Here is a 23,210-nt window from a genome sequence, read left to right as displayed (position 1 = left end):
TGGGACACTGATATGACCTCTGTGTGAAAATTCCCTCGGGGAATAAACAAGAAACTGGGGCCAGCGCATTAAAACCATGACAGCCCACTTTTCTGGTAATGGCCCTGATTCTGGGAAAGTGAAACCGTCCCAGAAAATTGAGTCTGACACTGTCTGTCCTTGTGCAGACAAGAAGACACCTCTGAAGTTGGATGTGGTGGTACACACCTTTAGTCCCAGAACTCAGGAGGCAGAAGCAGGCTGATTTCTGAGTTCAAGGCCAGCCTGCTCTACAAAGACAGTTCCAGAACAGCCAGGCCTACAAAAGAAACCCTGCCTCAAAAAGACAAACCAAAGAAAGCAAAAAGACACTTCTGAGGATGTGAGACCAAGAAAGCTTCCTGTCCCAAGAAGAAGAGGGTGGGTTGGGAGATGGCTCAGTTGGATGAGGACCTGATTTCAAATCTCCTGGACTTCTGTAAAGGAGTCTGGTGATGTCATACTTTTCTGTCATCCCAGTGATAGGAAGGCAGAAACAGGAGAGTCCCGGTGCTCACTGGATACTTAGTCTAGCCAAATAATTCCCAGATCAGTGAGAAAGCCTGCCTCAAAAAATAAAGTAGTATTGGGCTGTAGAGATGGCTCAGTGGTTAAGAGCACTGGCTGCTCTTCCAGAGGACCCGGTTTCAATTCCTAGCAACCATTTGGGGGCTCACAACCATCTGCCTATAATGGGAGCTGTTGCCCTCTTTTGCCCTGCAGACATGCATGCAAATAGACTACTCATATATATAAATAAATACATCTCTAAAAATATAAGGGGGCAAGAAATTGAGGAATACAACCAACTTGATCTCTGACCTTCACATACATGTGCACACCACATACCCCCAAACACACACATAATATGAAAAAACAAACAAAAAATCAAAAAAAAGAGAGAAAGAAAACAAATAAATAGACAGCAAATGCAAGCATGAGGCTTGGAAAGGGCCTTCCCATGGCAGCAGGGGGATTTTTGTAAGTAGCTTTGGGTAGAGTCCAGCCAAGAGTCATGGGTAAACAAAATGGCCATTTGAGGCTGAGGCTCCAAAGCAGAAGGAAGTTTTCAAAGCCTCCTGGACAGTGGCTTTGGTGGGAGAAGGAAGGGACCCCCCTGAGCCAGGAGCTGGTAGGAGTAAGGAAGGACTCAGGTTGTAATCTTTGTGGCCCCAGGTGGGAATGAGGCAAGTATGGTGCTGGAGACTTCTTTTTAAAAGGCTAAACCTAGCAGCTGCAGCTGCAGGGCTGAGAATTTGCATGAGGCTGGGCTAGCAGGGACCTGTGAGCTGAGGCCCAGCTGCAAAGATGTCAAGCACAGTGTCAGTCCCAGTGACCAGGACATCAGCTACCAAGACAAGGAGCTGGAGACGGCTGAAGTCCAGTAGGGCTCAGTCTTGAGGCTTTAGACCAATGAGGAAGGAACTTGACATGTGCAGGAGTTAGCTCTGAGCCACACCACCCTGCGTTCCACAGCAGGGAAAGATTGGGTGCTTTCTCTGGGCATGGGGATGCAGTAGTAAATTAAGCTAACAAGGAACCTGGCTTAGAATGAGTCTGCTGAGGGGCACAACCTGAACAGATGTTGTCTGGAGGGTGGGTTGGGGCATGATGGGATTTGCCTTCTTAGCACATGGCCCTGGCTGTTGTGTGGAGAAAAGATGTAGGTAAGAGCGGCAGAACAGCAGGGGGATGGGAGATGGGTTAGTGCAGCATGGTGCAGGGCGTGAAAGAGGCCACACACAGGTACCCCTGCCAATGAAGGGAGTTGGATAAACAATGCAAAGGTCGGGGTCTAGCAACAGGGTCCAAGTAGGTGCTCTTGACCGAACTGTGAACAGTGGGAGAACCCACCAGGATTCTCCTTCCTCTTCCCCTCAAGAAGCCCAGTGTTTTCCTTCCCATTCTGGCTTCATGCTGTTTCAAGGTCCCAGTACCCTTCCCATGCTCTCCAACATGTGGAGACCTTGAGTAAGCTCTTCCTTCTGCCTCAGGACCTTTGCCCCTCCCTCAAGTGGTGAGGGCCTCAAAAGGGCTGCATTTGAATAAGGGACTGCCCTAAAGCCAGTGCAGATGAGTTGAACTCTAGCCTAGCCAGCTCCCTGCGAGCATCCTGACTGTCCACGAGGGATCAGTCTCCTTCTCTGTAGAATGGTTCTATATAGGAGTGGCTACCTGCATGCAACTGTCCCTGTTCCCTTCAGAGACACCGCCGGCACTGAGGGAGGCCTGAAGCCCGGGCCCACACATAGTCTCCAAGCAGGTTCCTGGCTAGCAGGGCCCTGGTAACCTTGGAGAGTTCAGGGAGAGGTTGAGGTCTTGTTCAAAACACAACAGAAAGTCAGGTGTGGTGGCAGATACTTGAAGCCTGGAAGCAACTTGAGAGGCCTAGGTAAGAAGATATTAAGTTCCAGGCCAGCCTGGGCTATACAGTAAGGCCTTATCTTAAAATTAAAAGGGCTGGGAATGCAGCTTTGTGGTAGAGCATTTTCCTGGCTGGCAGTTGCAAAGCTGCAGTTTCCATCTCCAGCTCTGGAAACAAGAAGCAAGACCTTCTCCTGCTAGGGTTTTGCAAGAAAGGAGCCCCACATTTCCCAAGCACCCCTGCCTTCACCAGCTCTGAAATTGTGTGACCTCCCTTGGGTGCCTGTGGCTGGCTTCATGCTGCAGGTGCTAAAGCCAGATGTCCCATCATCACGTGCAGCCACTGCATGCTGTGGCTGGTCTCTGGAGAAGGGGAAGCCAGGGCAGAGGGCAGAACAGCCTGACTGTGGTGACACTCCCTCACCACTGTGGTGCAGGCTCTGCTGGGAACAAGAGTTGGGTGACTTACAGGAATTGGGACCTCGGCACATGAAAGGGATGCCTTAAGGTGCACATGCACACACGTATACACACAAATACATACAAGCACCTACTCAGCAGTTCTGCAAGCATACATGTATTGCACATATAGGCAAGCATGGGCACGTACACAAAGGTATACACTGATACACAGGCACACATATGCATGAGCATGCACTAGCACACAGATGCATATATAGGTAGACCTGAACATGCACTCGTGTACACACATGCACATATTACACATGTTCATACCAACACACTGGCATATACTGCAGGCACACATGTTTATGAACATACACCAACACATGAACACATAGAGGTAGACCCAAATGTGTGTCCACATGTATGCACTGTACATATCAACATGCATACATGCACTTAAACAGGCAAACACCACAACTTGCAACTCTCTTCTTGCATGTGGCTCAGGGCCACACACTCCCAGCTCCTACTACAAAAGCTGTATCTACACAAAGCCAGTGTATACACATGCTAACAAGCAGATGAGAACTAGACCAGTGGCCCCCATGCACGTTGCGGGGCTCCCTGACCTTGTGATCACACACACACACATTTGGCCACAAGAGAGTTACTTGCTCTGCCTCTAGCTGCTACCCAGAGTGACCATTCTGGTTCTTCAGTACCTCTGCTTGTGTTCTATCCCACCCTAAACCATCTTGACCCTAAACAGCCACTTTCACCCACCCCACCCACCAGAAAGTTTGTAGCAACACTGGCATTCTCAAAGGTCCTGGGAGACGGGGATTGTGGGTTAGCTTGGTGCCCAGTCATACAGGTTAAGACCTCTGTGTATCTCAGCTTCTTGCCAATAAAATCACCATCATGTTACTCACAATACCCCTCTTTCCTCAAGAGGGGGCTGGGCAGCCAGCCAGGCACACGACAGATGCTCAGTAAAAAGATGGTTAAAGGAAATGAAACTATGTCTAACAGCCTGAGCTGTTGCTGTGTCTACAGGAAGGACCATGTGAACCCCGGGAGAGGAAACTGAGCCCCAAGGGAGGGATCTGTCTAAGGTCACAGATCTTGGACAGGTGTGACTATAGAGGACTTCCAGGGCTAGACAAGATCTGCCTGCTACTGATCCAGGCAGATGTGGGCTCCTTATATTCCCTGTGGGGCCTATAGTCAGGGCTCATGAATAGGTCCAGTAGCTGTGTGGTGGGGCTGAGAAGGGACTGAGGTGAGGAGGAGGAGACTTGCTCAGAATGGCCCATTAACTCTGTTTCCTGAACCAAACACACCACAAGCCTGCAGCCCAAACAACAGGAACAGACTGGCCTAGGAATACAGGGTTGTGCAGTGCTCCTGGGCAGTGCTCGTGTGTGTGTGTGTGTGTGTGTGTGTGTGTGTGTATGTGTGTGTGTAAGAGAGAGAGAGAGAGGGAAAGAGGGAAAGAGAGAGGAAAAGGGAGAGGGGTGAGAGGGAAAGAGGGAGAGAGAGGAGAAAGATTTTCCTATCTATAAAGCCTTCTCTGGATGTAGAATCAGTGCTAAATCCAGAATGTTCTTATTTGGGGATTCTTGGCTGTTCAGTTTAGCTTCCCCCCTTCCAAATAAGGTTATAGCTACAGGTTCTAAGTGAGGATTTTCCAGGAGGGTGGAGGAAAACAATTTTTAGCCAATACTCCTGGATTTGGGGCAGTGCCCAGAGTACCTTTCTGTGCCACCTATCCCTGAAATGGATGTCCTTGGCAAGACCGGAGCTGGCAAACCTCAATCCCCCCACCCCCACCCCCAACTCTATTCTCCATCTCCTCCCTTGTCGAAGGAGGAAGCTACAATAGTCCTTATCTTACCCTGAGATAAAATGAGAGACCTGGAGAGATGGCCCAGTGTCCCCAGCTTACAGTCCGTGACTCCAGCTCCACACTACCACACATGGGGAAAAGCGCAAGGCAGGCTAACAGGAGCCAGGCAGGACAGCTGGACTCTCTGGAATCTACAGATGAAGGGGCAGATGAGCTATGCCCAGGAGCCACTCCAATAGGTTCCAGGGCTGCTCACAGCACAGGAAGGAAAGATGAGCCACAGGAGGGTGTTGGGCTTTGTTGTGATACAGCAATAGCAGGGACCTGCCCCTGCCTGTTCCCTTTGAGGCCTAATCCCTCTCCTGGGAACCTCTCTAGAGCAATTTCATCCCTTCCCCACAGTATTAAGCAATGAAGTGTGTGGCTTTGTTTCTAGGCCACCATGGGGACCAAATTATCTGACAGGGGCAGGGATGCCCAGGTGCAGGGACTTCTAGCTGCAATCCCCAGCTGGAGGCAACAGGGAGACACAAAGGAAGTGTTGTGGGGGCCATGCCTGGATGCTATATAAACAATCAAGCTCATCTCCGGATGATTAGTAGCTGGATTTTTTGTTTCTGTTACTTTATATTATTCTGTTGCCTGTTCCAAAATCAGCCCCCCGGGGGGATATGTCTGCCTGTGTGGAGACTCTCTTCATGGAGGTCTAATATAACCCACATACAGAAGAGTGCATTGGTTTTATGGATTCAGCTAGAGGGCTTGCTTTTCTTCCGGTGTTGAGGCAGGGATCACCAAGTATCGAGCTTTAAATTGCTGGAACAGTACCAGGCATTGTGCTAATCTGACCCCTTTGCTGACAGGTCCTGGCCCACAGGTGCTAGTGGCTCTTCCTCCACTGTTTCCCTTTGGTCTGCCGTTTTGTAATCATCTATTTTCACTTTTCGTGCATTGGAGTTTTGCATGCATGTGATGGTGTCTGATCTCCTGCAACTGGAGTTGTAGACAGTTGTGAGCTGCCATATGGGTGCTGAGAATTGAACCTGGGTCCTTTGGAAGAGCCGCCATCTCTCCAGCCCCTCCACTATTTTTTTTTAATTATTTATTTATTTGTATTTTATGTACATCAGTGTTTTGCCTGCATGTGTGTCTGTGTGAGGGTGTCAGATCCCCTGGAATAGGAGTTGTAGACAGTTGTGAGCTGCCATATGGGTGCTGGGAATTGAGCCCAGGTAATTTGGAAGCTCTTAACCACTGAGCCATCTCTCCAGCCAGCCCCTCTACTCTCTCTCTCTCTCTCTCTCTCTCTCTCTCTCTGTGTGTGTGTGTGTGTGTGTGTGTGTGTGTGTGTGTGTGTGTGTGTGTGTTTTAAGACAAGGTCTCTTATCAAACCTGGAATTCATCAAGCAGGTTGAGCTGGTTGGTCCATGTGCCCGAGGGATCCACCTGTTTCTGCCTCCCCAGTGCTGGGATTATGGATGCATGTCATTGTGCAGAGCTCTTCACATGGCAAGAAGGAATCCAAATTCAGAGCCCCATGTTTGTACAGCAAGTACTTCTACCAAATGATCCCTCTCTCCCCAACCTCTTGTTTTGTTTTGAGGAAGGATCTTTTTATTTTTATTTTTTTTATTTATTTTACATACCAACCTGTTTCCCCTCCCTCATCTCATCCCATCCCCTCCCTCCACCTCTCTTCTACATGCCCCCTCCCCCATCCACTTGAGACAGGGTTTCTCCATTGTTGCCTTGGCTGTCCTAGAACTTGATCTGTAGATGGGCTGGTCTCAAACTCAAAGACCCACTTGCCCCTGCCTCCCTAGTGCTGGGATTACAGGCATTCGGCACCACCACCCACCAGCAAAGCAGGGTTTTATAGTTCAGGCTGTTCTTGCTATGCAACCCTGTCACCCGACTCAATTCTCCCAGACCACAAGCCATGCCCCAGAAAGCTAACTCAAGATCAAAGCCACTGTTTTGCTGACTTTTCTGAAAACAGTGATGGGGATTGGAGCTGTGGCTCATTTGGTAAAGTGTTTGCTAGCACAAAGGTAACCCTGGTGTAATAATGCATGTCTACCATCTTGGAGGTGGAGGCAGGAGGACCAGAAGCTCAAGGTCATCTCTGACTATATCATGACTTTCAGACATACAAATAGACAAACAACACACAACCATTACACCTGTGCAGGCTTCAGCAGCAACACAGGCTAGAAGCCAGCTCCTCCACTGCTACAGGTTGCAGGGCTCCTAAAGACAGTTCAACACGCAGTCTCAGAGGCCATTCTGAAGAAGAACAGTGCAACTGCTTGCATGGGATGGCATGTCCCCACTGAGGGGAGGAAGGAGAGCATTGGCTACATCCTGGACCTTGCTCTTTTCTGATGGGTGCCTGCCAGCAGTGCACACAGCCTTTTGAGTTGTGGTATGGGTGTACCGATGTTCAGTCTCACCCACCACACTGGGCATACAGTTGCTACCCACTGTTTACCACCACAACATGACTGTGCTAAATCACTTGAAATTTGGCTACCTTCCAGAGGTAGGGTTACCAGCCTGGGTGTCTACAATTTTGACCTTGACACAAGGGACATTTCTTATCTGATAGTCTGGGATAGGGCAACATGTGCAGTAGGTGCCTGGCTGGTGGGACACTGGGTGAGGCCCGGTACAGGGAAAGACAGGCCTTTCCAGGAAACAGAAAGTGAAATTCAAGAAGGACTGGCAGCATCGAAGCTCTGGGAAGAGACCTGGTTGCCACTGGCTAATTTCCCTGCAAGTTCAATCCCAGGATTAAACTGTTTTCTAGCTAAACTTAACCTTTAGCTTAGACCAGGAACAGACAGTTGTACATTGAGTGTGAAGGGCACAACTAGAGAGTGGGTAATTTGTGGCCACCTAATGGCTGCTACTTTGCTCTGGGCAGTGGGTCTGGCCTTATGTCTCACACCCTTTGGGGAATCCAATGAAAATGCACAATACAAGGCCCTGTCCTGGGAGGGCATCTTGCTCCCTCCACCTCTCCCAGTAGGTATGAAGTGGAAGTTTTCAAATTTCTTCCAAGCACTAGGACTGTCATACCAGAGTCCAGACTTTGAGAATTGCCACTGCATGTCATCTAGCACATTCTAAACAAGCTGACTGGGAAAGGCTCACTTTGTTCTGTTAGGATCCTTATGACTAATCTATGATTTGTGTCCAAGGGATATGACTGAGGAGGTGGCACCATTGCCAGCCCCACCCCCTAGCCTGTGGCCAGAGCTTCATTATTAGCCCTACCCTTGGCCAATCGGGTGGCCAATTTGGTTGCCAGTGTTATTCACTTGGAAGAGAGAACTTCAATTGAGCAATTGCCTCCATCAGGTTGGCCTGTGGGTGTGTCTATGGAGCATTTTCTTGATTGCTAATCAATGAGGGGGGCTAGCCCACTGTGGGCAATGGCATCTCTGGGCAGGGGGCTGATCATGAGTCAATAAACACTGTTTCTTCATAGTTCTGCTTCAGTTACTACTTTGGCCTCCCTTGACCTATAAAATGAAATAAACACTTTTTTTTTCCCCAAGTTGCTTTTGGTCATGGAGTTTACCATAGCAACAGAAACTTACACTGTGGACCCACCAGGTAGAGGGGTTACCCACTTTATGTGGTGCTGGGGACCAAACACAGGGCTCTGAGCGTGATAGATATTCACTCTAGCTAGAAGCTAGTCCCAATCCATTTGTTATTCTGTTTTGAGCAAGGGTCTCACTATGTTGCCCAGTCTGGTCTCTGACATGTGGGCTCAGGCAATCGACTTTCCTCAGCCTCCTCAGTAGTGGGACTGCAAACCACCAGGACCTATGCCCGATACTGGCCCTCCATCTTTCTGCTGGTAGCATGGTGGTGAACAGAAATGTACAAGATAATTTTGTAAGTGCGTTCACAAAAGCCCCCATCTGGGAGCAGATCCCAGCAGTGGTCCTGCACACAGAGGAGCTGCACGGCCGTGAGAAGACAAGGCTGTAGCTGCTGCCGTAAACAGGAGGAAGCATGTATCTGGCTATTGAGAGGAGTCACTCACTACCAGGTTCTGTTTCCACCAAGTGTGAGAGGCAGGCAAGGATTCTCTTTGGTGAGAGAGTCTGATCTATGGGTCAGAAGAGTGTGCACACATCTGAGTCCATTCAAGGGCACAATCCTACTCAGTGACACTTTCTGTTTGTTTGTCAAGACAGGGTTTCCCTGTGTAGCCCTGGCTGTCTTGGCACTCACTCTGTAGACCAGGCTGGCCTCAGACTCAGAGATCTGCCTGCCACTGCCTCCCAGGTGCTGAGATTAAAAGTGTGCACCACCACTGCCACCTGGGTCATTGATAGACTTTTTTTTTTCATTGTTTTGTAACAGTGAAATACATAAGATTTCTCATCAGCCATTCTTGGCAAATTAAGGAACTCACGCTGCTGTGAACAGTTTCCAGAATGCTTCATCTTGTGAAAATGAAACCCTGAATCCAGCAGAAGTACCTCACCTGTCCCTCCCCTCTAGTCTTAGGCAACCGCCATTCCACTTTCTCATTCTGTACTCCTGGTTTTACTAAGTATATTATATAGATATGTAACTTGAGTTATATATAGGCAGTCATATTTTTTCCCTGGCTTATTTTACTTAGCAGGAAGTCTTCAAGTCTCACCCATGAAAAGTCAATGTCAGAATTTTTCCCCCTCTCACAGCTAAATTACATTCTTTGTTCATGCACTATAACAGAATGCCACAAGCAGGATAGCTTATAGACAACAGAGATTTATTTCTCATGGTTACAGAGACTGAGAAGGCCAAGGTCAAGGTGCTGGCAGACCCAGTGTATATTCAGGTTTCTACTTTCTGAGTTGCAGATGGCATCTGTCAGATGTGTTCTTGAGGGGCAGAAAGGATGAACAAACTTCAGAGGCTCCCAGTTATCTGTGTTTTTGTTTTAGACAGGGGTCTCAGATAGCTCAGGCTGTCCTCCTGGTGACCCCACCCACATCCTCACCTATGTATAGAGCTGTGTGATCAGTATCATAGCCAACTCTAGAACATTCCATAACCCCCCAAAGAGACCCTGTGCCCATCTAGAATCACCCTCTTCCCCAGCTGTTGTCTCTTGATGCTGGCCCCTTCGTTTAAATAGGAGCATTCATTCTATTGGCTTTGTGGGATGTTCCCCAGATTCACCAGCACGACATTTATACAGAGCTGGGACAATAAAGTCAACTCCTCCTTATTGTTGGATGACATTCCATCATGTGTCTAGAGCCAGCCCTGCACCAACTTCCAGGTGACACTCCTTGCCTGGGACTTTCCCAGTGTTATCACTCCTCCAGTCCGGGGTGATAAACACTACACCTCTTTCTTTTCTCCTCTCTCTCTCTCTCTCTCTCTCTCTCTCTCTCTCTCTCTCTCTCTCTCTCTCTCTCTCTCCCTCCCTCTCCCTCTCTCTCTCTCCCTGTTTTTGTTTTGTTTTGTTGTTGAGACAGGGTTTCTGTCTGTAGACCAGGCTGGTCTTGAACTCACAGAGATCCACCTGCCTCTGCCTTCTGAGTGCTGTGATTAAGTGCTATCACTCCTGGCTGATACTGCAGGGCCCACATACAGCTAAGGTGGGATCTGACTTTCCAGTGCATTAGTGGAATCCCTGCTGCGTTACCTGGCGCCACAGGAGTGGCTCCAAGTCCTTGTCTCTTGTTGCTTAGTGCTCTCAGATGTTTAATGACAAGAAGGTTAAAATGAGGGCAAAGGGGGAAAGAGGCAAGGCTCGTGGCATTTCCATTGCTGCTTGGGTTGGTTGGTTTTTGTCTCATACAGCCTCCAAACTCCGTGGGTGCCATCATACTTGGTTCCATTGCAACTTTGAACACAGAGATGTCTCTTAGTCCTACAGCAATGTCAGCCTCACTGAAAATCTGTGTATAGCAGGGAACCCTGTTCCCAGGAAAATAGTCTTGTGGGGACCACATTTGCTTCCAACTCTGGGGAGTTGGAAAAGATGACAGCTGCCACTGAGCCTTGAGCTTGTGGGGGAACAATGAGAACCACATGGTTGGCACACTCCTCTGAGCCCCTGCACAGTACTGGGGTGAACTATGCCAAGATGCCATGTGAAGCTGGCAGCAAATAAATGGTGAGGGAGGGCCAGGCACCCATCAGTCCCTGATCTACTGGTGAGGCAGGGACTGCGAGTGGGGTGTCCACGTGGCAATACCTGAGCTTGTAGGACAGGCTCATCATCTTTCACCAAGGTCTCAGTGGATAAAAAGGGACCTTTATCAAGGTGAGGAAGAGCACTCCAGGAAGAGGGGAAAGCCTATGAAAACACCCCAAGGATTTAGACTCCAGGGTCTGCAAGGACCCAGGGGTGCACACAGCACATTTGACAAAGTACTGTCTAAAGGTGCAAGGGCGAGGGTGGATGCACTCCAAGCCAAGAAGGATAAAGGCTAGAGCCACCAAATCGCAGGTTTGTTTACTTATCAAACACAGGAGACTCCAGGAAATGGGACCCACTGTTCCAGCCTGCCAATGTTTACTGAGATACTCCAGTGTCTCCCCAGACCTGAGGGTTTTATAGATGGGAGTAGCTATAGATGTGCACCATGTGTGGTCACGTGCTACAGCTGGCCATGGTTGCCTCTCTAACAGCTTCCTCTGGTTCATTTGAGCATTTATCTATATCCTACATATAGTGGGATCCCAAAGATCTGTTGATGTTCTGGCACCCAACATTCTGACGTTGGAGGGAGGCAGGGTGTGTACAGGTGTGGTAGGCTAAGCATCTTTTTTTTCCCCTAGACAGGGTCTCACTATGTAACTCTGGCCATCCTGGAAATCACTGTGTAGACCAGGCTGGTTTCAAACTCTTAGAGGTCTGTCTGCCTCAGCCTCTGGAGTGCTGGAACTAAAGGCATATGCCACCATGCCCCTGGTAAGGCTGAGGATATAAACTTGGCACTATTCTGGATTAAACTCCAATTGCACCTCAAGTGGCCAGACAAAGAGGGCTGCTGGAGGTTGAGGTGGGTATGAGAGCAGATGTGAGCTAACAGCCCCAAGCTTGTCAACAGCACCCAGAGCTGGACAGCCCAGCGAGGAACTCTGCCCAGAGGGCTCAACAAGAGCTGGACAGACCCTTGAGAGCTGGCAGAGACATTGATTTTGAACTATAGGGAGAAGACTCTTCTGTTGTTTGAAGCCACACAGTTTGGTGTCTTCACCAAACATCTGTGATCATGTCCTAGGACTTGAATGGAATGCAGTCATGGCTCTGTGTCCACAGGGAACTTGCTGTCATTTTATATTGATTTTGGGGAATATTAAACACACCACGATTTTAAATCAATTGCTGTGACCTTGAAAAACAATCTCTTGGCTTCTCTTTTCTGCAGGTGTGGTGTGGGCAATCCATGGTTTGGGAATTCCAGATGTGAGTGTATCTAATGTGGTATATGTAGCCCCCTTGTGCCTATAGACTCCTGGACAGTCATGTGCATCTGCAGAATCTGTGGGGCAATGTGACCAAGGGTGGGAAGGTTCATCCTTAGAGAGCCTCTGTGTGCTGGCAATCGTTAGTTTCTAACGTGGAGACTTACAGCCTAGTAAAACCCAGTCATGGCTGATGTCACTAGTGGACTTGGCAGGCACAGTCCCAAGACCGCAACCCTGCGAGGGGCAGTGAAAAGATTCAATTACAAGTTATTTTCAGCTATCTTATGGAGGAAAAGTTGAAGAGGAGCCACATGCATCCTGCACTCACAACTGCAGAGGACCGGAAGCTGAGGACTGGCTGGGCTTGGCTCCTCTGAGAAAAGTTTCATAACCCAGGCTATGCCTGTGTTCTCTGCCTCCCTGATCAGTTTGCCAACATCTGGGAGATCCTGAGTGCCAGACACTGAACTCACCTAACACTCCTACAAAGCAAGGACCATCACTATGGTCACTTGAGAGGAAACTGAAGTAGGGAGCCCCTGCCTGGTACCTGACACATCATAGGCATTCAATAACTATCTATGGAATGTGAATTTTTATTTATGCTATGTGTACATATGGGTGTGGAGCTAGACATCTGGTGTCTCCCTTAATCACTTTCCACCTTAGTTTTTGAGAAAGGGTCTGAACCTGGAGCCATGGAGTAGACCAGCAAGCCCCAGGCATGCTCCTTCCTCTGATTCCCCAGTGTTGGGATTAAAGGTGTGCCTCTACACCCAGCTTTTAATGTAAATTCTGGGATTAGACACAGGTCCTCATACTGGGGGAAGTGAATACTTTACTGCCTGAGTTACTTCCATGCATCAAAGAGAGGCCAAGTCCTGTACCCAACACACACTGACAAAGCTGGGGCAGGAAGGAGGCATCCTTCATGGCCGCTGTCCCCTGCCTCCTGTTCCCCTGCTAGCCCACTCTGTTGCTCTCTACATGAAGCTCACAAAGTTAGTGCTGCTGGATGAGGGGATGGAAGCTCAGACAAGCTTGCCTGTTTAACTCTACCTTATATATCCCTCTCTTTCTCTTGTGCTCCCTGACCCAGACCTGACATTTGCAGCTGAGGACCTAGTTGGCCCTTGCCATAGAGGAACTTGTGTTTGCCTGTCAAAACCTCTACCTCAGGCTCTATAACACAAAAAATAAAGGACCCAGAGACTGATATTGGGGATCAGGCTTCAAGCAGAAGTTCAGAAAAGCAAAGCAGTTAGTTACTAGCTCTTACCATTGCCTCAGGCTGAAAAGGCTGATACTGTCTCCATGAGTTCTCACCAAGCCTCAGACTGTAACCTCTCCTCAGCATGCATGGCTGGAGAATCCTCAATGTGGCTGGAGAATGAATGCCTCTATCTTCAGTATGACTGGAGAATGAATGCCTCCTACTCAATACTGAAGACCCTGCTTCTATATTTTATACCCATCTAGTGCTTGGATGAAAGATGTGATCTGTTATTCTCGAACTCAGAGAGATCTGTCTACATCTTAATCCTGAGTCCTAGGATTAAATGTGTGTACCACCACTTCCTGGCTTCTGGCTGCTGGGATTAAAGGTGTGTGTCTGGCTTCTATGGCATGTGGTTGACTTTGCTTTATGGATCTTCAGGCAAGCTTTAATAAATCATAAGTATCACTACAGGGCTTGTTCACATTTCTAGGTCCAGGGAACCATAGCCCGCTCTCCCTAAGTCCATAGCTGATTTATCTCTGCCAGCTAACAGGAGCATTTCCAGGGCTTGGGACTGAGTGTCACTTTGACTCCTTGAGCCAGAAAGGGCTAAACTCATAGTACTCTCCTTAGACTGGGGATGGTGACACCAACCCTAGACTTTCTCCTGGACAACAGAGGTGTGGGAGACAAGTGGTACATTCCCCTCTTCTTCACAGTTCCTAAGCACATGGTCCCGTGTCTGGGCCTGGGGTCCTGTGCCCATGGGTGTTCCGGAAGGATTGCCTCATGCATGCTTGTGTCTCAGAGATTTCGGCTCTCACTGCATGCTTTTCTTTTGTTTTAACTGCAGAGACTGCTCACGTGTGTTATGACCTGCAGAACAAAGGCTGCTGTCTTCTGTTCATTTCCCTTCCTGTAACCCAACCTGAATGGCAACACGAGATGCAGTCTGTATTCTGCCAGCTCCCCTCTCTTTTCAGATGAGTATATTGGGCAGGGTTTGGTTTGTTTTCTTCTATTTTAATCCAGAACAATAGTCCCTCTTAAGCCATTTGTATTTCTGCATTCTTGTTCTGACATCCCATACACCAATATCCCAGCACAGATATTTGTATTACAATCGTGCAAGAATGGGGCTTCAGTACCCTTTTGCAGGAGAAACAGAGGCCCTGGCTTACACTGAATTCCTGTAGCAGGCTGCTGCTAGAAGGAACATCTTATTTCATGGATATGAAGCAATTTGCTGCTGGGGTTGTGGATACTGCGTGGTGTTCCCCCAGCTCTGCAGCTGTTCTGGGTCCCCTAGTCTCTGCAGCCATCCTGGGGTGCAGAACACTGTACACTTGTGCATAGGACTGGCTGGGAACTAACTGCTGATGGCCTCCTTGCCTTAGAGCAGCTAGTTGCAACAGCCAACCACAAAGTAGGCACCAGGCAGGCCGGCAGGCAGGGCGGGCAGGGAAAGGGCAAATGAACCCCAGCTGGCCACTGAGTTTCTGTTTCCTGTCAGAAAAGTGTTTTATGGGACCTGTGGGTGTGCAGGGCCCCAGAGTCTGACTGGCTTGTCCTCAAGGAGCTACCTATCAGACTATTTTACCACTCATGTCAAGTTCTAGAGCAGTGGGTTCCTTCATGGCCTCTCCACCACATCACTTCAAATGCCTTCTTCAAATGCTGAACTTTCCTGTTGTTTGCTTTTTTGAGACAGAGTCTGTGTTGCTCAGGCTAGCCTGAAACTCGTGGTCGTTTCTGTCTCCCAAATGTTGGGGTTACAGTTTGGAGCCAGGACTCTGGGCTTCCTTTTTGGGTTTGTTTTATCACACTATTGTTCATTTTGTATTCTGTGCATGTTCATGAACATATTGCATTGGGAGTGTGAAGACTATAGAACTACTTAGAGTCAGTTTTCTCCTCCTACAATGTGGGTCCTGGAGATTGAAGTCAAGTTGTCAGGCTTGGTAGCAGGGGCCTCTACACACTGAGTACTCTCCAGACCCTAATGCTTATTCTTTTATTTACTGTTTGCATGTTTGTGTGTGATGTGCATGTCTGTATATATGTGTTCACAATCATGTGTAGGGATATGTTATGTGTGAGCATGTGGGAAGGCCTGAGGTTGTTCAGTCATATTCCACTTTATTGAGGCAGGGCCTCTCCATTAATCCAGATTTTGCCAACTCCACCTAGTCTAAATAGCCAGCTTACCCCAGGGATCCCCTGTCTCTGCCTCCTTGAATTTAGCAACATAGCCAATTCAAAGCCCTCTCCCTCCCACTGGATGGGTGGATGCTGTACACAGGTTGCAGGCTCTAGGGAGATGACTCCTAACTTGGCCTCTGCAATCACATTACCCATGCAATGAATACACAGCAACAGTGGAAGAAACCCTCAGCACTGTGACTGCCATAAAGACCATCATCTCCTTCTCCTTCACATAGGTTCATAAGTCACATTTTCTCCCACTCTCTCTCTCTCTTCTCCCGACTCCTCTCAGTAAACATAGCCAGTGTGTACATGACACATAGGACATAACACCAGGCTAAAACTCAGAAACTCATGTGGAGTCACTCAGCTTTCAAGATCCCAGAGGACACTAGTGCTGCTGAAGACACACGTGTAACCATAGGAAGGCGAACTTGAACAGGAAGGACTGGAATGGAGGCAGAGCTGTAGCTCTGTGGCCCCACTTTGCCAGCATGCTGAGATTTGGCTTCTAGCTTCCTGCAGTGTCTCAGCTCCAAGGAGAGATGGTGATACCCTGCCAAAAGCCTTTAAAATTTAAATCACAATGGATGGGTGACTTGGTCCACACCCCTCACTTCAGCATCTGGGGGCCCACAAAGTCATTACTATGGTCACTGGTCTCATGGGCTTGGGCAGAACATCATGGTAGCAGAGTTATGTGAAGTTCTATACACACAGACACAGACACAGACACAGACACATACACACGGAGAGAGAAAGAGAGAGAGAGGAAGCTGAGGGGGCGGGAATAAGGAAAGGGATCTGAGCATCATGTAGCCGAAAGGATCTACCCCCAGTGAACCACTTCCTCTAACCAAGCTCCATCTTCCACAGTCCCATCAAATCAGGACTCTTTTGAGGGTTGAACCATGCTGGGCCTCTGGCCCTAAGGTGCTCTGAGAACTCCTTTACACACATTTTTTGGCTCTCAGTGCAGTCAGAGTTCCAGTCACAATGAACCATCCCAGTTACATATGGAAATAATTACACACTTTCACATATGTAGAAAAAATTATAGCCATGGGGCACACAGAGATTCACTGTTAAGAGGGTGTGTAAGCAGCAGTGGCCTACGGTTGAGCACTCTGTGCAGACATTTTGGTTTCTAATGCCACTCTGAGGGAGCTGCCTGGAGATGTGGTAGTTCTTGGGCCAGACCAAGTAACTGAGTCTGGGAGAGGCAGAAAGGGTCCAAAGGAGGGTTATGATCACTGGAATCTGCATGTAAAGTGACAAAAGTTGTGTGAATGGTTGGTTCTGGATGACGGCACTGTCTTGAGAGGTTATGGAACCTTTGGGATAGGCATTCTAGCTGGCACACACAGACCACTAGGGCGACCTTTGGAGGTTAAGCCCACCTCCGATTCTGATCTAAAGCTCTCTGCTTCATGATCCACGAAGAAGTGAAGAAGTCACATGCTCATGTCTGTATCAATACTCTGATAAATTATCTTGAGGGAGAGTGTTTGGTTGATAGTGGGGAGGGTGCTGCCCATCATGGGGGATGAGGCTGCTCAGAAAGATGAATGCTGGTCCTCAGCCCACTTTTTCCCAGTCCAGGACCCCCAACCCTTAGGTGCTGCCCACATCCAGAATGGGTCTTCCTATGTCAGTTAACCTAACCCAGAAATGCCCACACAGAGATGCTCACAGACCTGCCTCTTACGTGATTCTAGATCCTGTCAAATCAACAGTATCAACTGTCTTACCATGCTACAAGCTCTTACCACCGCTGACAGAACTGCCCAGCTGCCATGTCTCTCCTCCCATCTTGGGTTGAAAACCCGAGACTGTGAGTCAAGAAATCACAAAGAATACCCTTCATACCTGAAGTTGCTTCTGTTAGGCATTCTGCTACAGCAACAAGAAAAGCAACTAGTAATGCAAAGTATAAAGTACTCACGAATCCACTCTGACAAAAATGAGTTGACGGCAGCGCCAGAGTGGGGGGAGGGGAATCCCCAGTGTGGGGGGGTTTCAATGACTGGTGAAGGCATGATATCCTGAGATAGGGAAACATAATGTTCACCCCCTAAGTGTGGGCCCCCTCATAGAACCCCAAGCTGATAGAGAAGGAATTACTCAGTGAACACTGATCCTAGCCTACACAGTTCTACCCACTGCAGCCCTTAGTGGCCTGAAGTTTGATTTCAGACACCTCTCTGTGGGTTGGACACGGGGAGCCTGAGCTTCCTCCTCTGCAGTATAACCTCCCCACTTCCTTAGAGCCTCATTTTCTCCTAAGCTTGAAGAGCTCTGAAGCCATGTGGGAGATTATGGGCAGTGGCTAGGAGGCTCTCACTAGTACCTAAGTTGAGTAAATGACTGATTGCTCCTTGTCACTTCTTGACTGTGACACTGGCAACTGCTGATGCCAAAACTCTGCCCACCCCTCTCATGCCCATATTTGGACATGGTACAGGTTCTCACTGGCCTTGGTCTGTGAGGTCCTGGCCCTCTTTGACTTCACAATCCCCAGGGGCCCCTTGTGTCTATAAGAGGAAGAGGGTGCAGGCTCTCCAGCCACAGCCCGCAAAATTCCACCTGCTCACAGGTTGGCTGGCTTAACCCAGGTGGTGCCTCCTGCTCTGAGCCAGCTTCCGGCCAAGACAGCACCATGGCCAGGATACCGCTGCCGCAGCAAAAGTAGGAGCAGATGCCGCCGCCGCAGGCGAAGATGTCGCAGACGGAGGAGGCGATGCTGCAGGAGGAGGCGAAGTGAGCAGGGGTCTGGGCTGGGTCCAGGGGCCCGGGGGTTCTGGGGGTCCAGGGGGTCCAGGGATTGGGCACAGCCTGAGGTCTCCCTCACCACCTTTCTTTCTTCCCTAGGGTGCTGCCGCCGCCGCCGCACATACACCCTAAGGTGTAAAAGATACTAGATGCATAGCAAGTCCATCACAACTCCTGCCTGAAAATTTTACCAGACTTCAAGAGCCTCTCGCCACATCTTGAAAAGTGCCACCGTCCGATGAAAAACAGGAGCCTGCTAAGGAACAATGCCACCTGTCAATAAATGTTGAAAACTCATCCCACTCATGCCTCTTGGTTCTTGGGTTCTGGGAAGGGTGGGTGAATGTGGGTAAGGGGACATGAGTGACCAAGTGGAAAGGACTTCAAACCTCTCTATCGTCCCCAGCCATCTCTACAGAAGGGCTTAGGGAAGACGCATCTGAGGGACTCACCAGCAGACATGAGGGCCACCTAACCTGGGAGGTCTTGGGTCCAAGTCACACAAAGACCATCAAAGCCAGGCAGGAACTGCCCTGGAGACGTAAGACACCAAATGATGCTAGAGTAAGATGAGCTCCAGAGTCAGATTTAACTGGGGAACAAGAAATTCCAGTGGATCTGTGTGTGACAGGCTATCAAGACTCGCTTCACTGAAATGCCCCATCACCGACCCCTTCTCTGGTAAGCCCATGGGGCCTGAGCATTTGGGCTTGGCCCCAGTCCTTTGGTATGAATGCACAGGTCAGATAACCCTGGCTGGCATGTGCCTCCAGGGGCTGTTAGCTGAACCTGTGGCCAGCAAGTTCAACACTCATGGAAGGTTTTTGTGGTATTGGGGACCCAAGGCCTTACTCAGGTCAAAGGCCAATGAGTAAGGTCTTGATTCATCACTCTGTCCCACTTCAATATACTCCATGATGGGGAAACTAGGCTGTGTTGGAGATAGTGGAGATAAAGAGCTTCATTAATGTTTATTTTCTTGCTATTAGGTGAAGAGTACATTATCAAACTACACCTCAAGCCCCAGTCATGTACTATGGTTAAATGTAATTTGAGCTAGGGAGGTAAAGATGAGGGCTACACAGAGAAATCCAGGGTAGCCTGGGCTACAATGACACTCAAGAACTGTTCCAAGTATGCTTCGAATATGACCTGAGGTGTCTTACACCTTTAATCCCTGCCAGTGGGGCAGAGGCAGGCATATCTAACTGGTTGACCTACAGAGCAAGAACCAGGACAGCCAGGGTTACACAGCAAAAAATCCAAACCAAAACCATGAGAGGTTGCCAGCTTTGGGGGAAACATGTCCTTGGCTCTGAAGCCATGTTACCTCCAGCTGAACTCTGGCTCAGCAGTGACTTTATACTGATTTGGCCTGTGTATCCTTAGTGCATGTGGAGAAGGTGGGAAGCTTTCCTGCTGCCTAGTAGGAAGAAGACACACTGGGGCTGGGAGGTGATAAGTTGGGCACTGCAAGCATAACCCACAGCATGCAACAGGGCAAAAGGACCAGGATAGAAGTCCAAGGTGCGAGCAGCATGTTGCACTGGCTTTAAGACAAGGTGAGTAACTTGGCCCCTGCTCCCTGCTTGTGTCGCCCTCACAGAGGGGACTGGGCAGGGTGGGAACAATCAGGGGTGGGCCGACAGGTCACAGTGGGGTTTCCCTTTATATATGACCCCGAGAGCGCCCCACACCAGACCATCATCACCACCAAGAGCAGGTGGGGAGGCTTCCGTCCTCCTCCTCCCATCCAGGTTAGCTGCAGCCTCAGCCCAGAGCCACCTGATCTCCTGGCACTATGGTTCGTTACCGAGTGAGAAGCCCCAGTGAGCGTCCACGCAAGGGGCCTGGGCAAGAACATGAAGATCAGGGGCAAGGGTTGAGCCCAGAGCATGTGGAGGACTATGGGAGGACACATAGGGGCCACCACCATCACAGACACCGTCGCTGCTCACGTAGGAGGCTGCACCGGATCCACAAGAGGCGCCGGTCATGCAGGAGGCGGAGACACTCCTGCCGCCACAGGAGGCGGCATCGCAGAGGTAAGCACCAAGAGCCCCAGACCCCTGGCCACCTGTGTTGCTGCCCAGCAAGGCAAGGGTGGCCACATCTAAACCCTGCTGCTTCCCAGGTAGCCTAGCAAACCAGAACTTTCTTTCCCAAAGGTTGCAGAAGATCCCGCAGGAGGAGGAGATGCAGGTGCAGGAAGTGTAGGAGGCACCACTACCATTAGGCCTCCCCACTAGGCCATCCATCCTGCCTGGAGCCAAGGAAGTCACCTGACCAAGGAATAATCACATGCCCAAGTAATGTCACGGGAGGCCACAACACCGTTCCACATTGATGTCTGAGCTCTTGAGCTGCCAAGGAGCCACGAGATCTGAGTAATGAGCAAAGCCACCTGCCAAATAAAGCTTGACACAAGACTCACTGGTCGCTGTCTCCTTTTCTTGAACATCATGGACCTGAGGGGAGTAGGGACCATTCCTAGTTATTTTGTGAGGATGGTGAAATGGGTAGGATTCTACCCCTGAAAATGAACAGGACTGCATAAGGGGAGGAAGAAAGCTGGGGCTGGACAGCTTTCCCAGTTCCTGACTTGGAAGGCTTGCCCGACATTTGCCAGAACACCAGTGGGGTCCACACTCAATGCATTGGTCATGGGAAAATCCTTCAGCTCCTGCCCCTGCCACAAGGCAGCCACTGTTTTGTGCCCTTTCCACATCATCTCGGGGGCCATCTGAGCCAGTGATCAACAGAGCTCCAAGTTCCAGAGTGGGGGAGGGTGGTGCCTTGGCACCTGTTTATGAGGTCAGTGCCACACCCACTAGCCTCTCATCCTCCCGCTGCCCAATTTTCCTGCCTCCTAGTCCAGAGAGAGACAGGAGTGGGTGATGGGTTCCCGCTGTGCCAAGCTCAGCACCGGCCATGGCACTGCCCAGAACACTGGTCATAGCCGTGGCCACGAGTCCTCCATGAAGAAGCTCGTGGCCTGTGTGAGTCAAGACAACTTCTCCCTGTCATCAGAGGGTGAGGAGGAAGAGGATGAGGAGGAAGAGGAAGAGGAGGAGGAGGAGGAAGAGGAAGAGGAGGAGCAGATCCCGGTGAAAGGCAAGCTGTTGCTGATGCAGCCCGAGAAGCAGGAAAGCACTGAGGATAAGGCCGTGGCCCAGCCGAGCCCTGAGCCCAAGCAGACGCACTCCTGACCCACCCTGAGGCCTGCCCGGTGATGGTTGCCCATCACCACTCCAGAAAAGAGGACATTCAGAAAATAAAGAGTCTCCAAGGAACTTTCCTGGCTTCCCTCTTTCCTTTGATGTGTGTATGAGTGTATGGGCAGGCCTGGAGAACAGCCACCAGGGTGGGGATCCATTCTGAAAGGCTAGCTGGCTGTCTCTGTAGAGCCCTCATTTTGCTGCAGTGCTGCTTGGGGGGGGGGCAATTCTTCCTCTGAATGCTGAGATTACTTACAGGCTCAGACATATGTCTTACTAGGACACACTTGTCCTGGAGACCCAAAGAGAAGACATGTCTGCTTTTTAGTGCAATTCTTCTGCCCCCTTCATGCTTGGGAAGTTAGTTCCTGGCCTCCCAGGAGGCTGACTCCTTTTCTCGGCCCAGGTCCCGGCACCTGCACTAGTCGGGGTCTGCAACCGTCCTGATCCCGTCTCCCATTAACTCTTACCCAAGAGAAACAGCAGGTGTAACTTGCCCTGTGGAAGAGCCCTGTTTTCCCTTGGCTTTTATCCACACTGCCAAAGGTTCCCTTTCAGTCACCAGGAACCTGGTAGTGGAACCTAGTGTTAGTCCTCAGGGGAGAGTCAAAAAGCCATGGTGAGTACACAATGTCTTCGGGGAGTTGGGGAAGGTTGGTGGGGAACTGTGAAGGATGAGCAGTAAAATAGGACAGAGGCCCCAAACAGTCCTTCAGGTCTGGTCTAGTCTCCTCCCCACACAGTGAAGGGTTGGGTTGCTAGTCGCTCTCCCTGAGGCCTCAGGGCCAGCTGTTATCCTCTCAGAGCACAGCACAGAGCCTATGTTTCAGGTGTGCTGCCCAGAACAGGAGTCTAGCCACTGCTCCAGACTTGGGGTCAAACCCCAAGGTCTTGTGAGCACTATCCCTTGTGAGGACACTTGCCAGTCGATGTGAAGGCCAGTTCAGCTGGTCTGGCACAGCCTATGATACTTAGCTTCCATACCCTTTCAAATACCTCTTCCATAAATAAGGTTATAGTGGTAGGATCCTTAAGAATGTGGGTACATATCTGGAGGGAGAGGAAGCTACCATTCAGCCTGCTAATTGGAGTAACTGGGATGCTCCTAGGAAAAGCTGGCTAAAAAAGGATGAATACAGTAGGCAGGGCTCAGTAAACCAGGCAGTTTTCACAATGGGCCATCTGGCATGTTTATTAAGAAATCAAATTCGAGCTCTGCATGGTATATGCCTGCAATCCCAGCACTCGGGAGGTAGAGTCACCCTCAGCTGTGCCAGCTCATTGAGACTGTCTCAACAAAAGATGAGTTAAATGGCTCTGTGGTTAACTTGCCATCAAGCTAAAAACCTGACTTCAAGGAGAGAAACCATTCCTGAGAATTGTCCTCTGAAAACACACGCACGCGCACACATGCGCACGTGTGAGCACACTCACACACACACACACACACACACACAACACACACACACACAGATCCACACCAGTAAAGGCTGACCAGCAGTGTCTTGGTAATAGTACAGAAACATGGTCAGGGCCTTGTGGGCAGGAGGGTGACAGTGTCTCAGGGCCAGAGTTGGGGAAGCACAAGAGATCACAGGGGCTCTGGTAAAGTGGCTGGAGATTGGGAAGAACACATTGGCTCCAGAGCACACCAGCTTCAAGGTGACCTTTTCCTTTCCAGGTGAGTGGCCAGAGCAGACAACACTGAGTCCCACTGAGA

General features: G+C 49.7%; 2 protein-coding genes and 1 long non-coding RNA gene across 3 annotated transcripts; all 3 read left to right on the top strand.

Annotated features, from left to right (window-relative positions):
• Positions 1 to 18,033: 18,033 nt before the first annotated feature.
• On the top strand, positions 18,034 to 18,569 carry LOC127219682 (uncharacterized). The gene is made up of 2 exons (XR_007834282.1): positions 18,034 to 18,260; positions 18,372 to 18,569. It is a non-coding gene; the product is annotated as an uncharacterized LOC127219682 (long non-coding RNA).
• A 1,384-nt stretch (positions 18,570 to 19,953) lies between these two features.
• Prm2 (protamine 2) lies at positions 19,954 to 20,518 on the top strand. The gene is made up of 2 exons (XM_051181439.1): positions 19,954 to 20,317; positions 20,441 to 20,518. The coding sequence occupies exons 1-2, from the start codon at positions 20,074 to 20,076 to the stop codon at positions 20,506 to 20,508; spliced, it is 312 nt and encodes a 103-aa protein (XP_051037396.1). The 5' UTR covers positions 19,954 to 20,073; the 3' UTR covers positions 20,509 to 20,518.
• Positions 20,519 to 21,093: 575 nt separating this feature from the next.
• On the top strand, positions 21,094 to 21,536 carry Prm3 (protamine 3). The gene has a single exon (XM_051181441.1). It carries the CDS (start codon positions 21,170 to 21,172, stop codon positions 21,479 to 21,481), a length of 312 nt encoding a protein of 103 aa, XP_051037398.1. The 5' UTR covers positions 21,094 to 21,169; the 3' UTR covers positions 21,482 to 21,536.
• The last annotated feature ends 1,674 nt before the right edge of the window (positions 21,537 to 23,210 follow it).

Source organism: Phodopus roborovskii, unplaced genomic scaffold (genome assembly GCF_943737965.1).
Source record: "Phodopus roborovskii unplaced genomic scaffold, PHOROB, whole genome shotgun sequence".
NCBI classification, from domain to species: Eukaryota; Metazoa; Chordata; class Mammalia; order Rodentia; family Cricetidae; genus Phodopus; species Phodopus roborovskii.
The sequence above is the reverse complement of the archived record's forward strand: the minus strand, read 5'-3'. Positions and strand labels throughout refer to the sequence as shown.

Excerpts from the sequence above, each read along its gene's own strand:
- Prm2 (XM_051181439.1), top strand. The coding sequence starts at position 20,074 with ATGGTTCGTTACCGAGTGAGAAGCCCCAGTGAGCGTCCACGCAAGGGG. Across the intron at positions 20,318-20,440 it reads CAGGAGGCGGCATCGCAGAG|GTTGCAGAAGATCCCGCAGG; the intron begins GTAAGCACCAAG and ends TCTTTCCCAAAG.
- Prm3 (XM_051181441.1), top strand. The coding sequence starts at position 21,170 with ATGGGTTCCCGCTGTGCCAAGCTCAGCACCGGCCATGGCACTGCCCAG.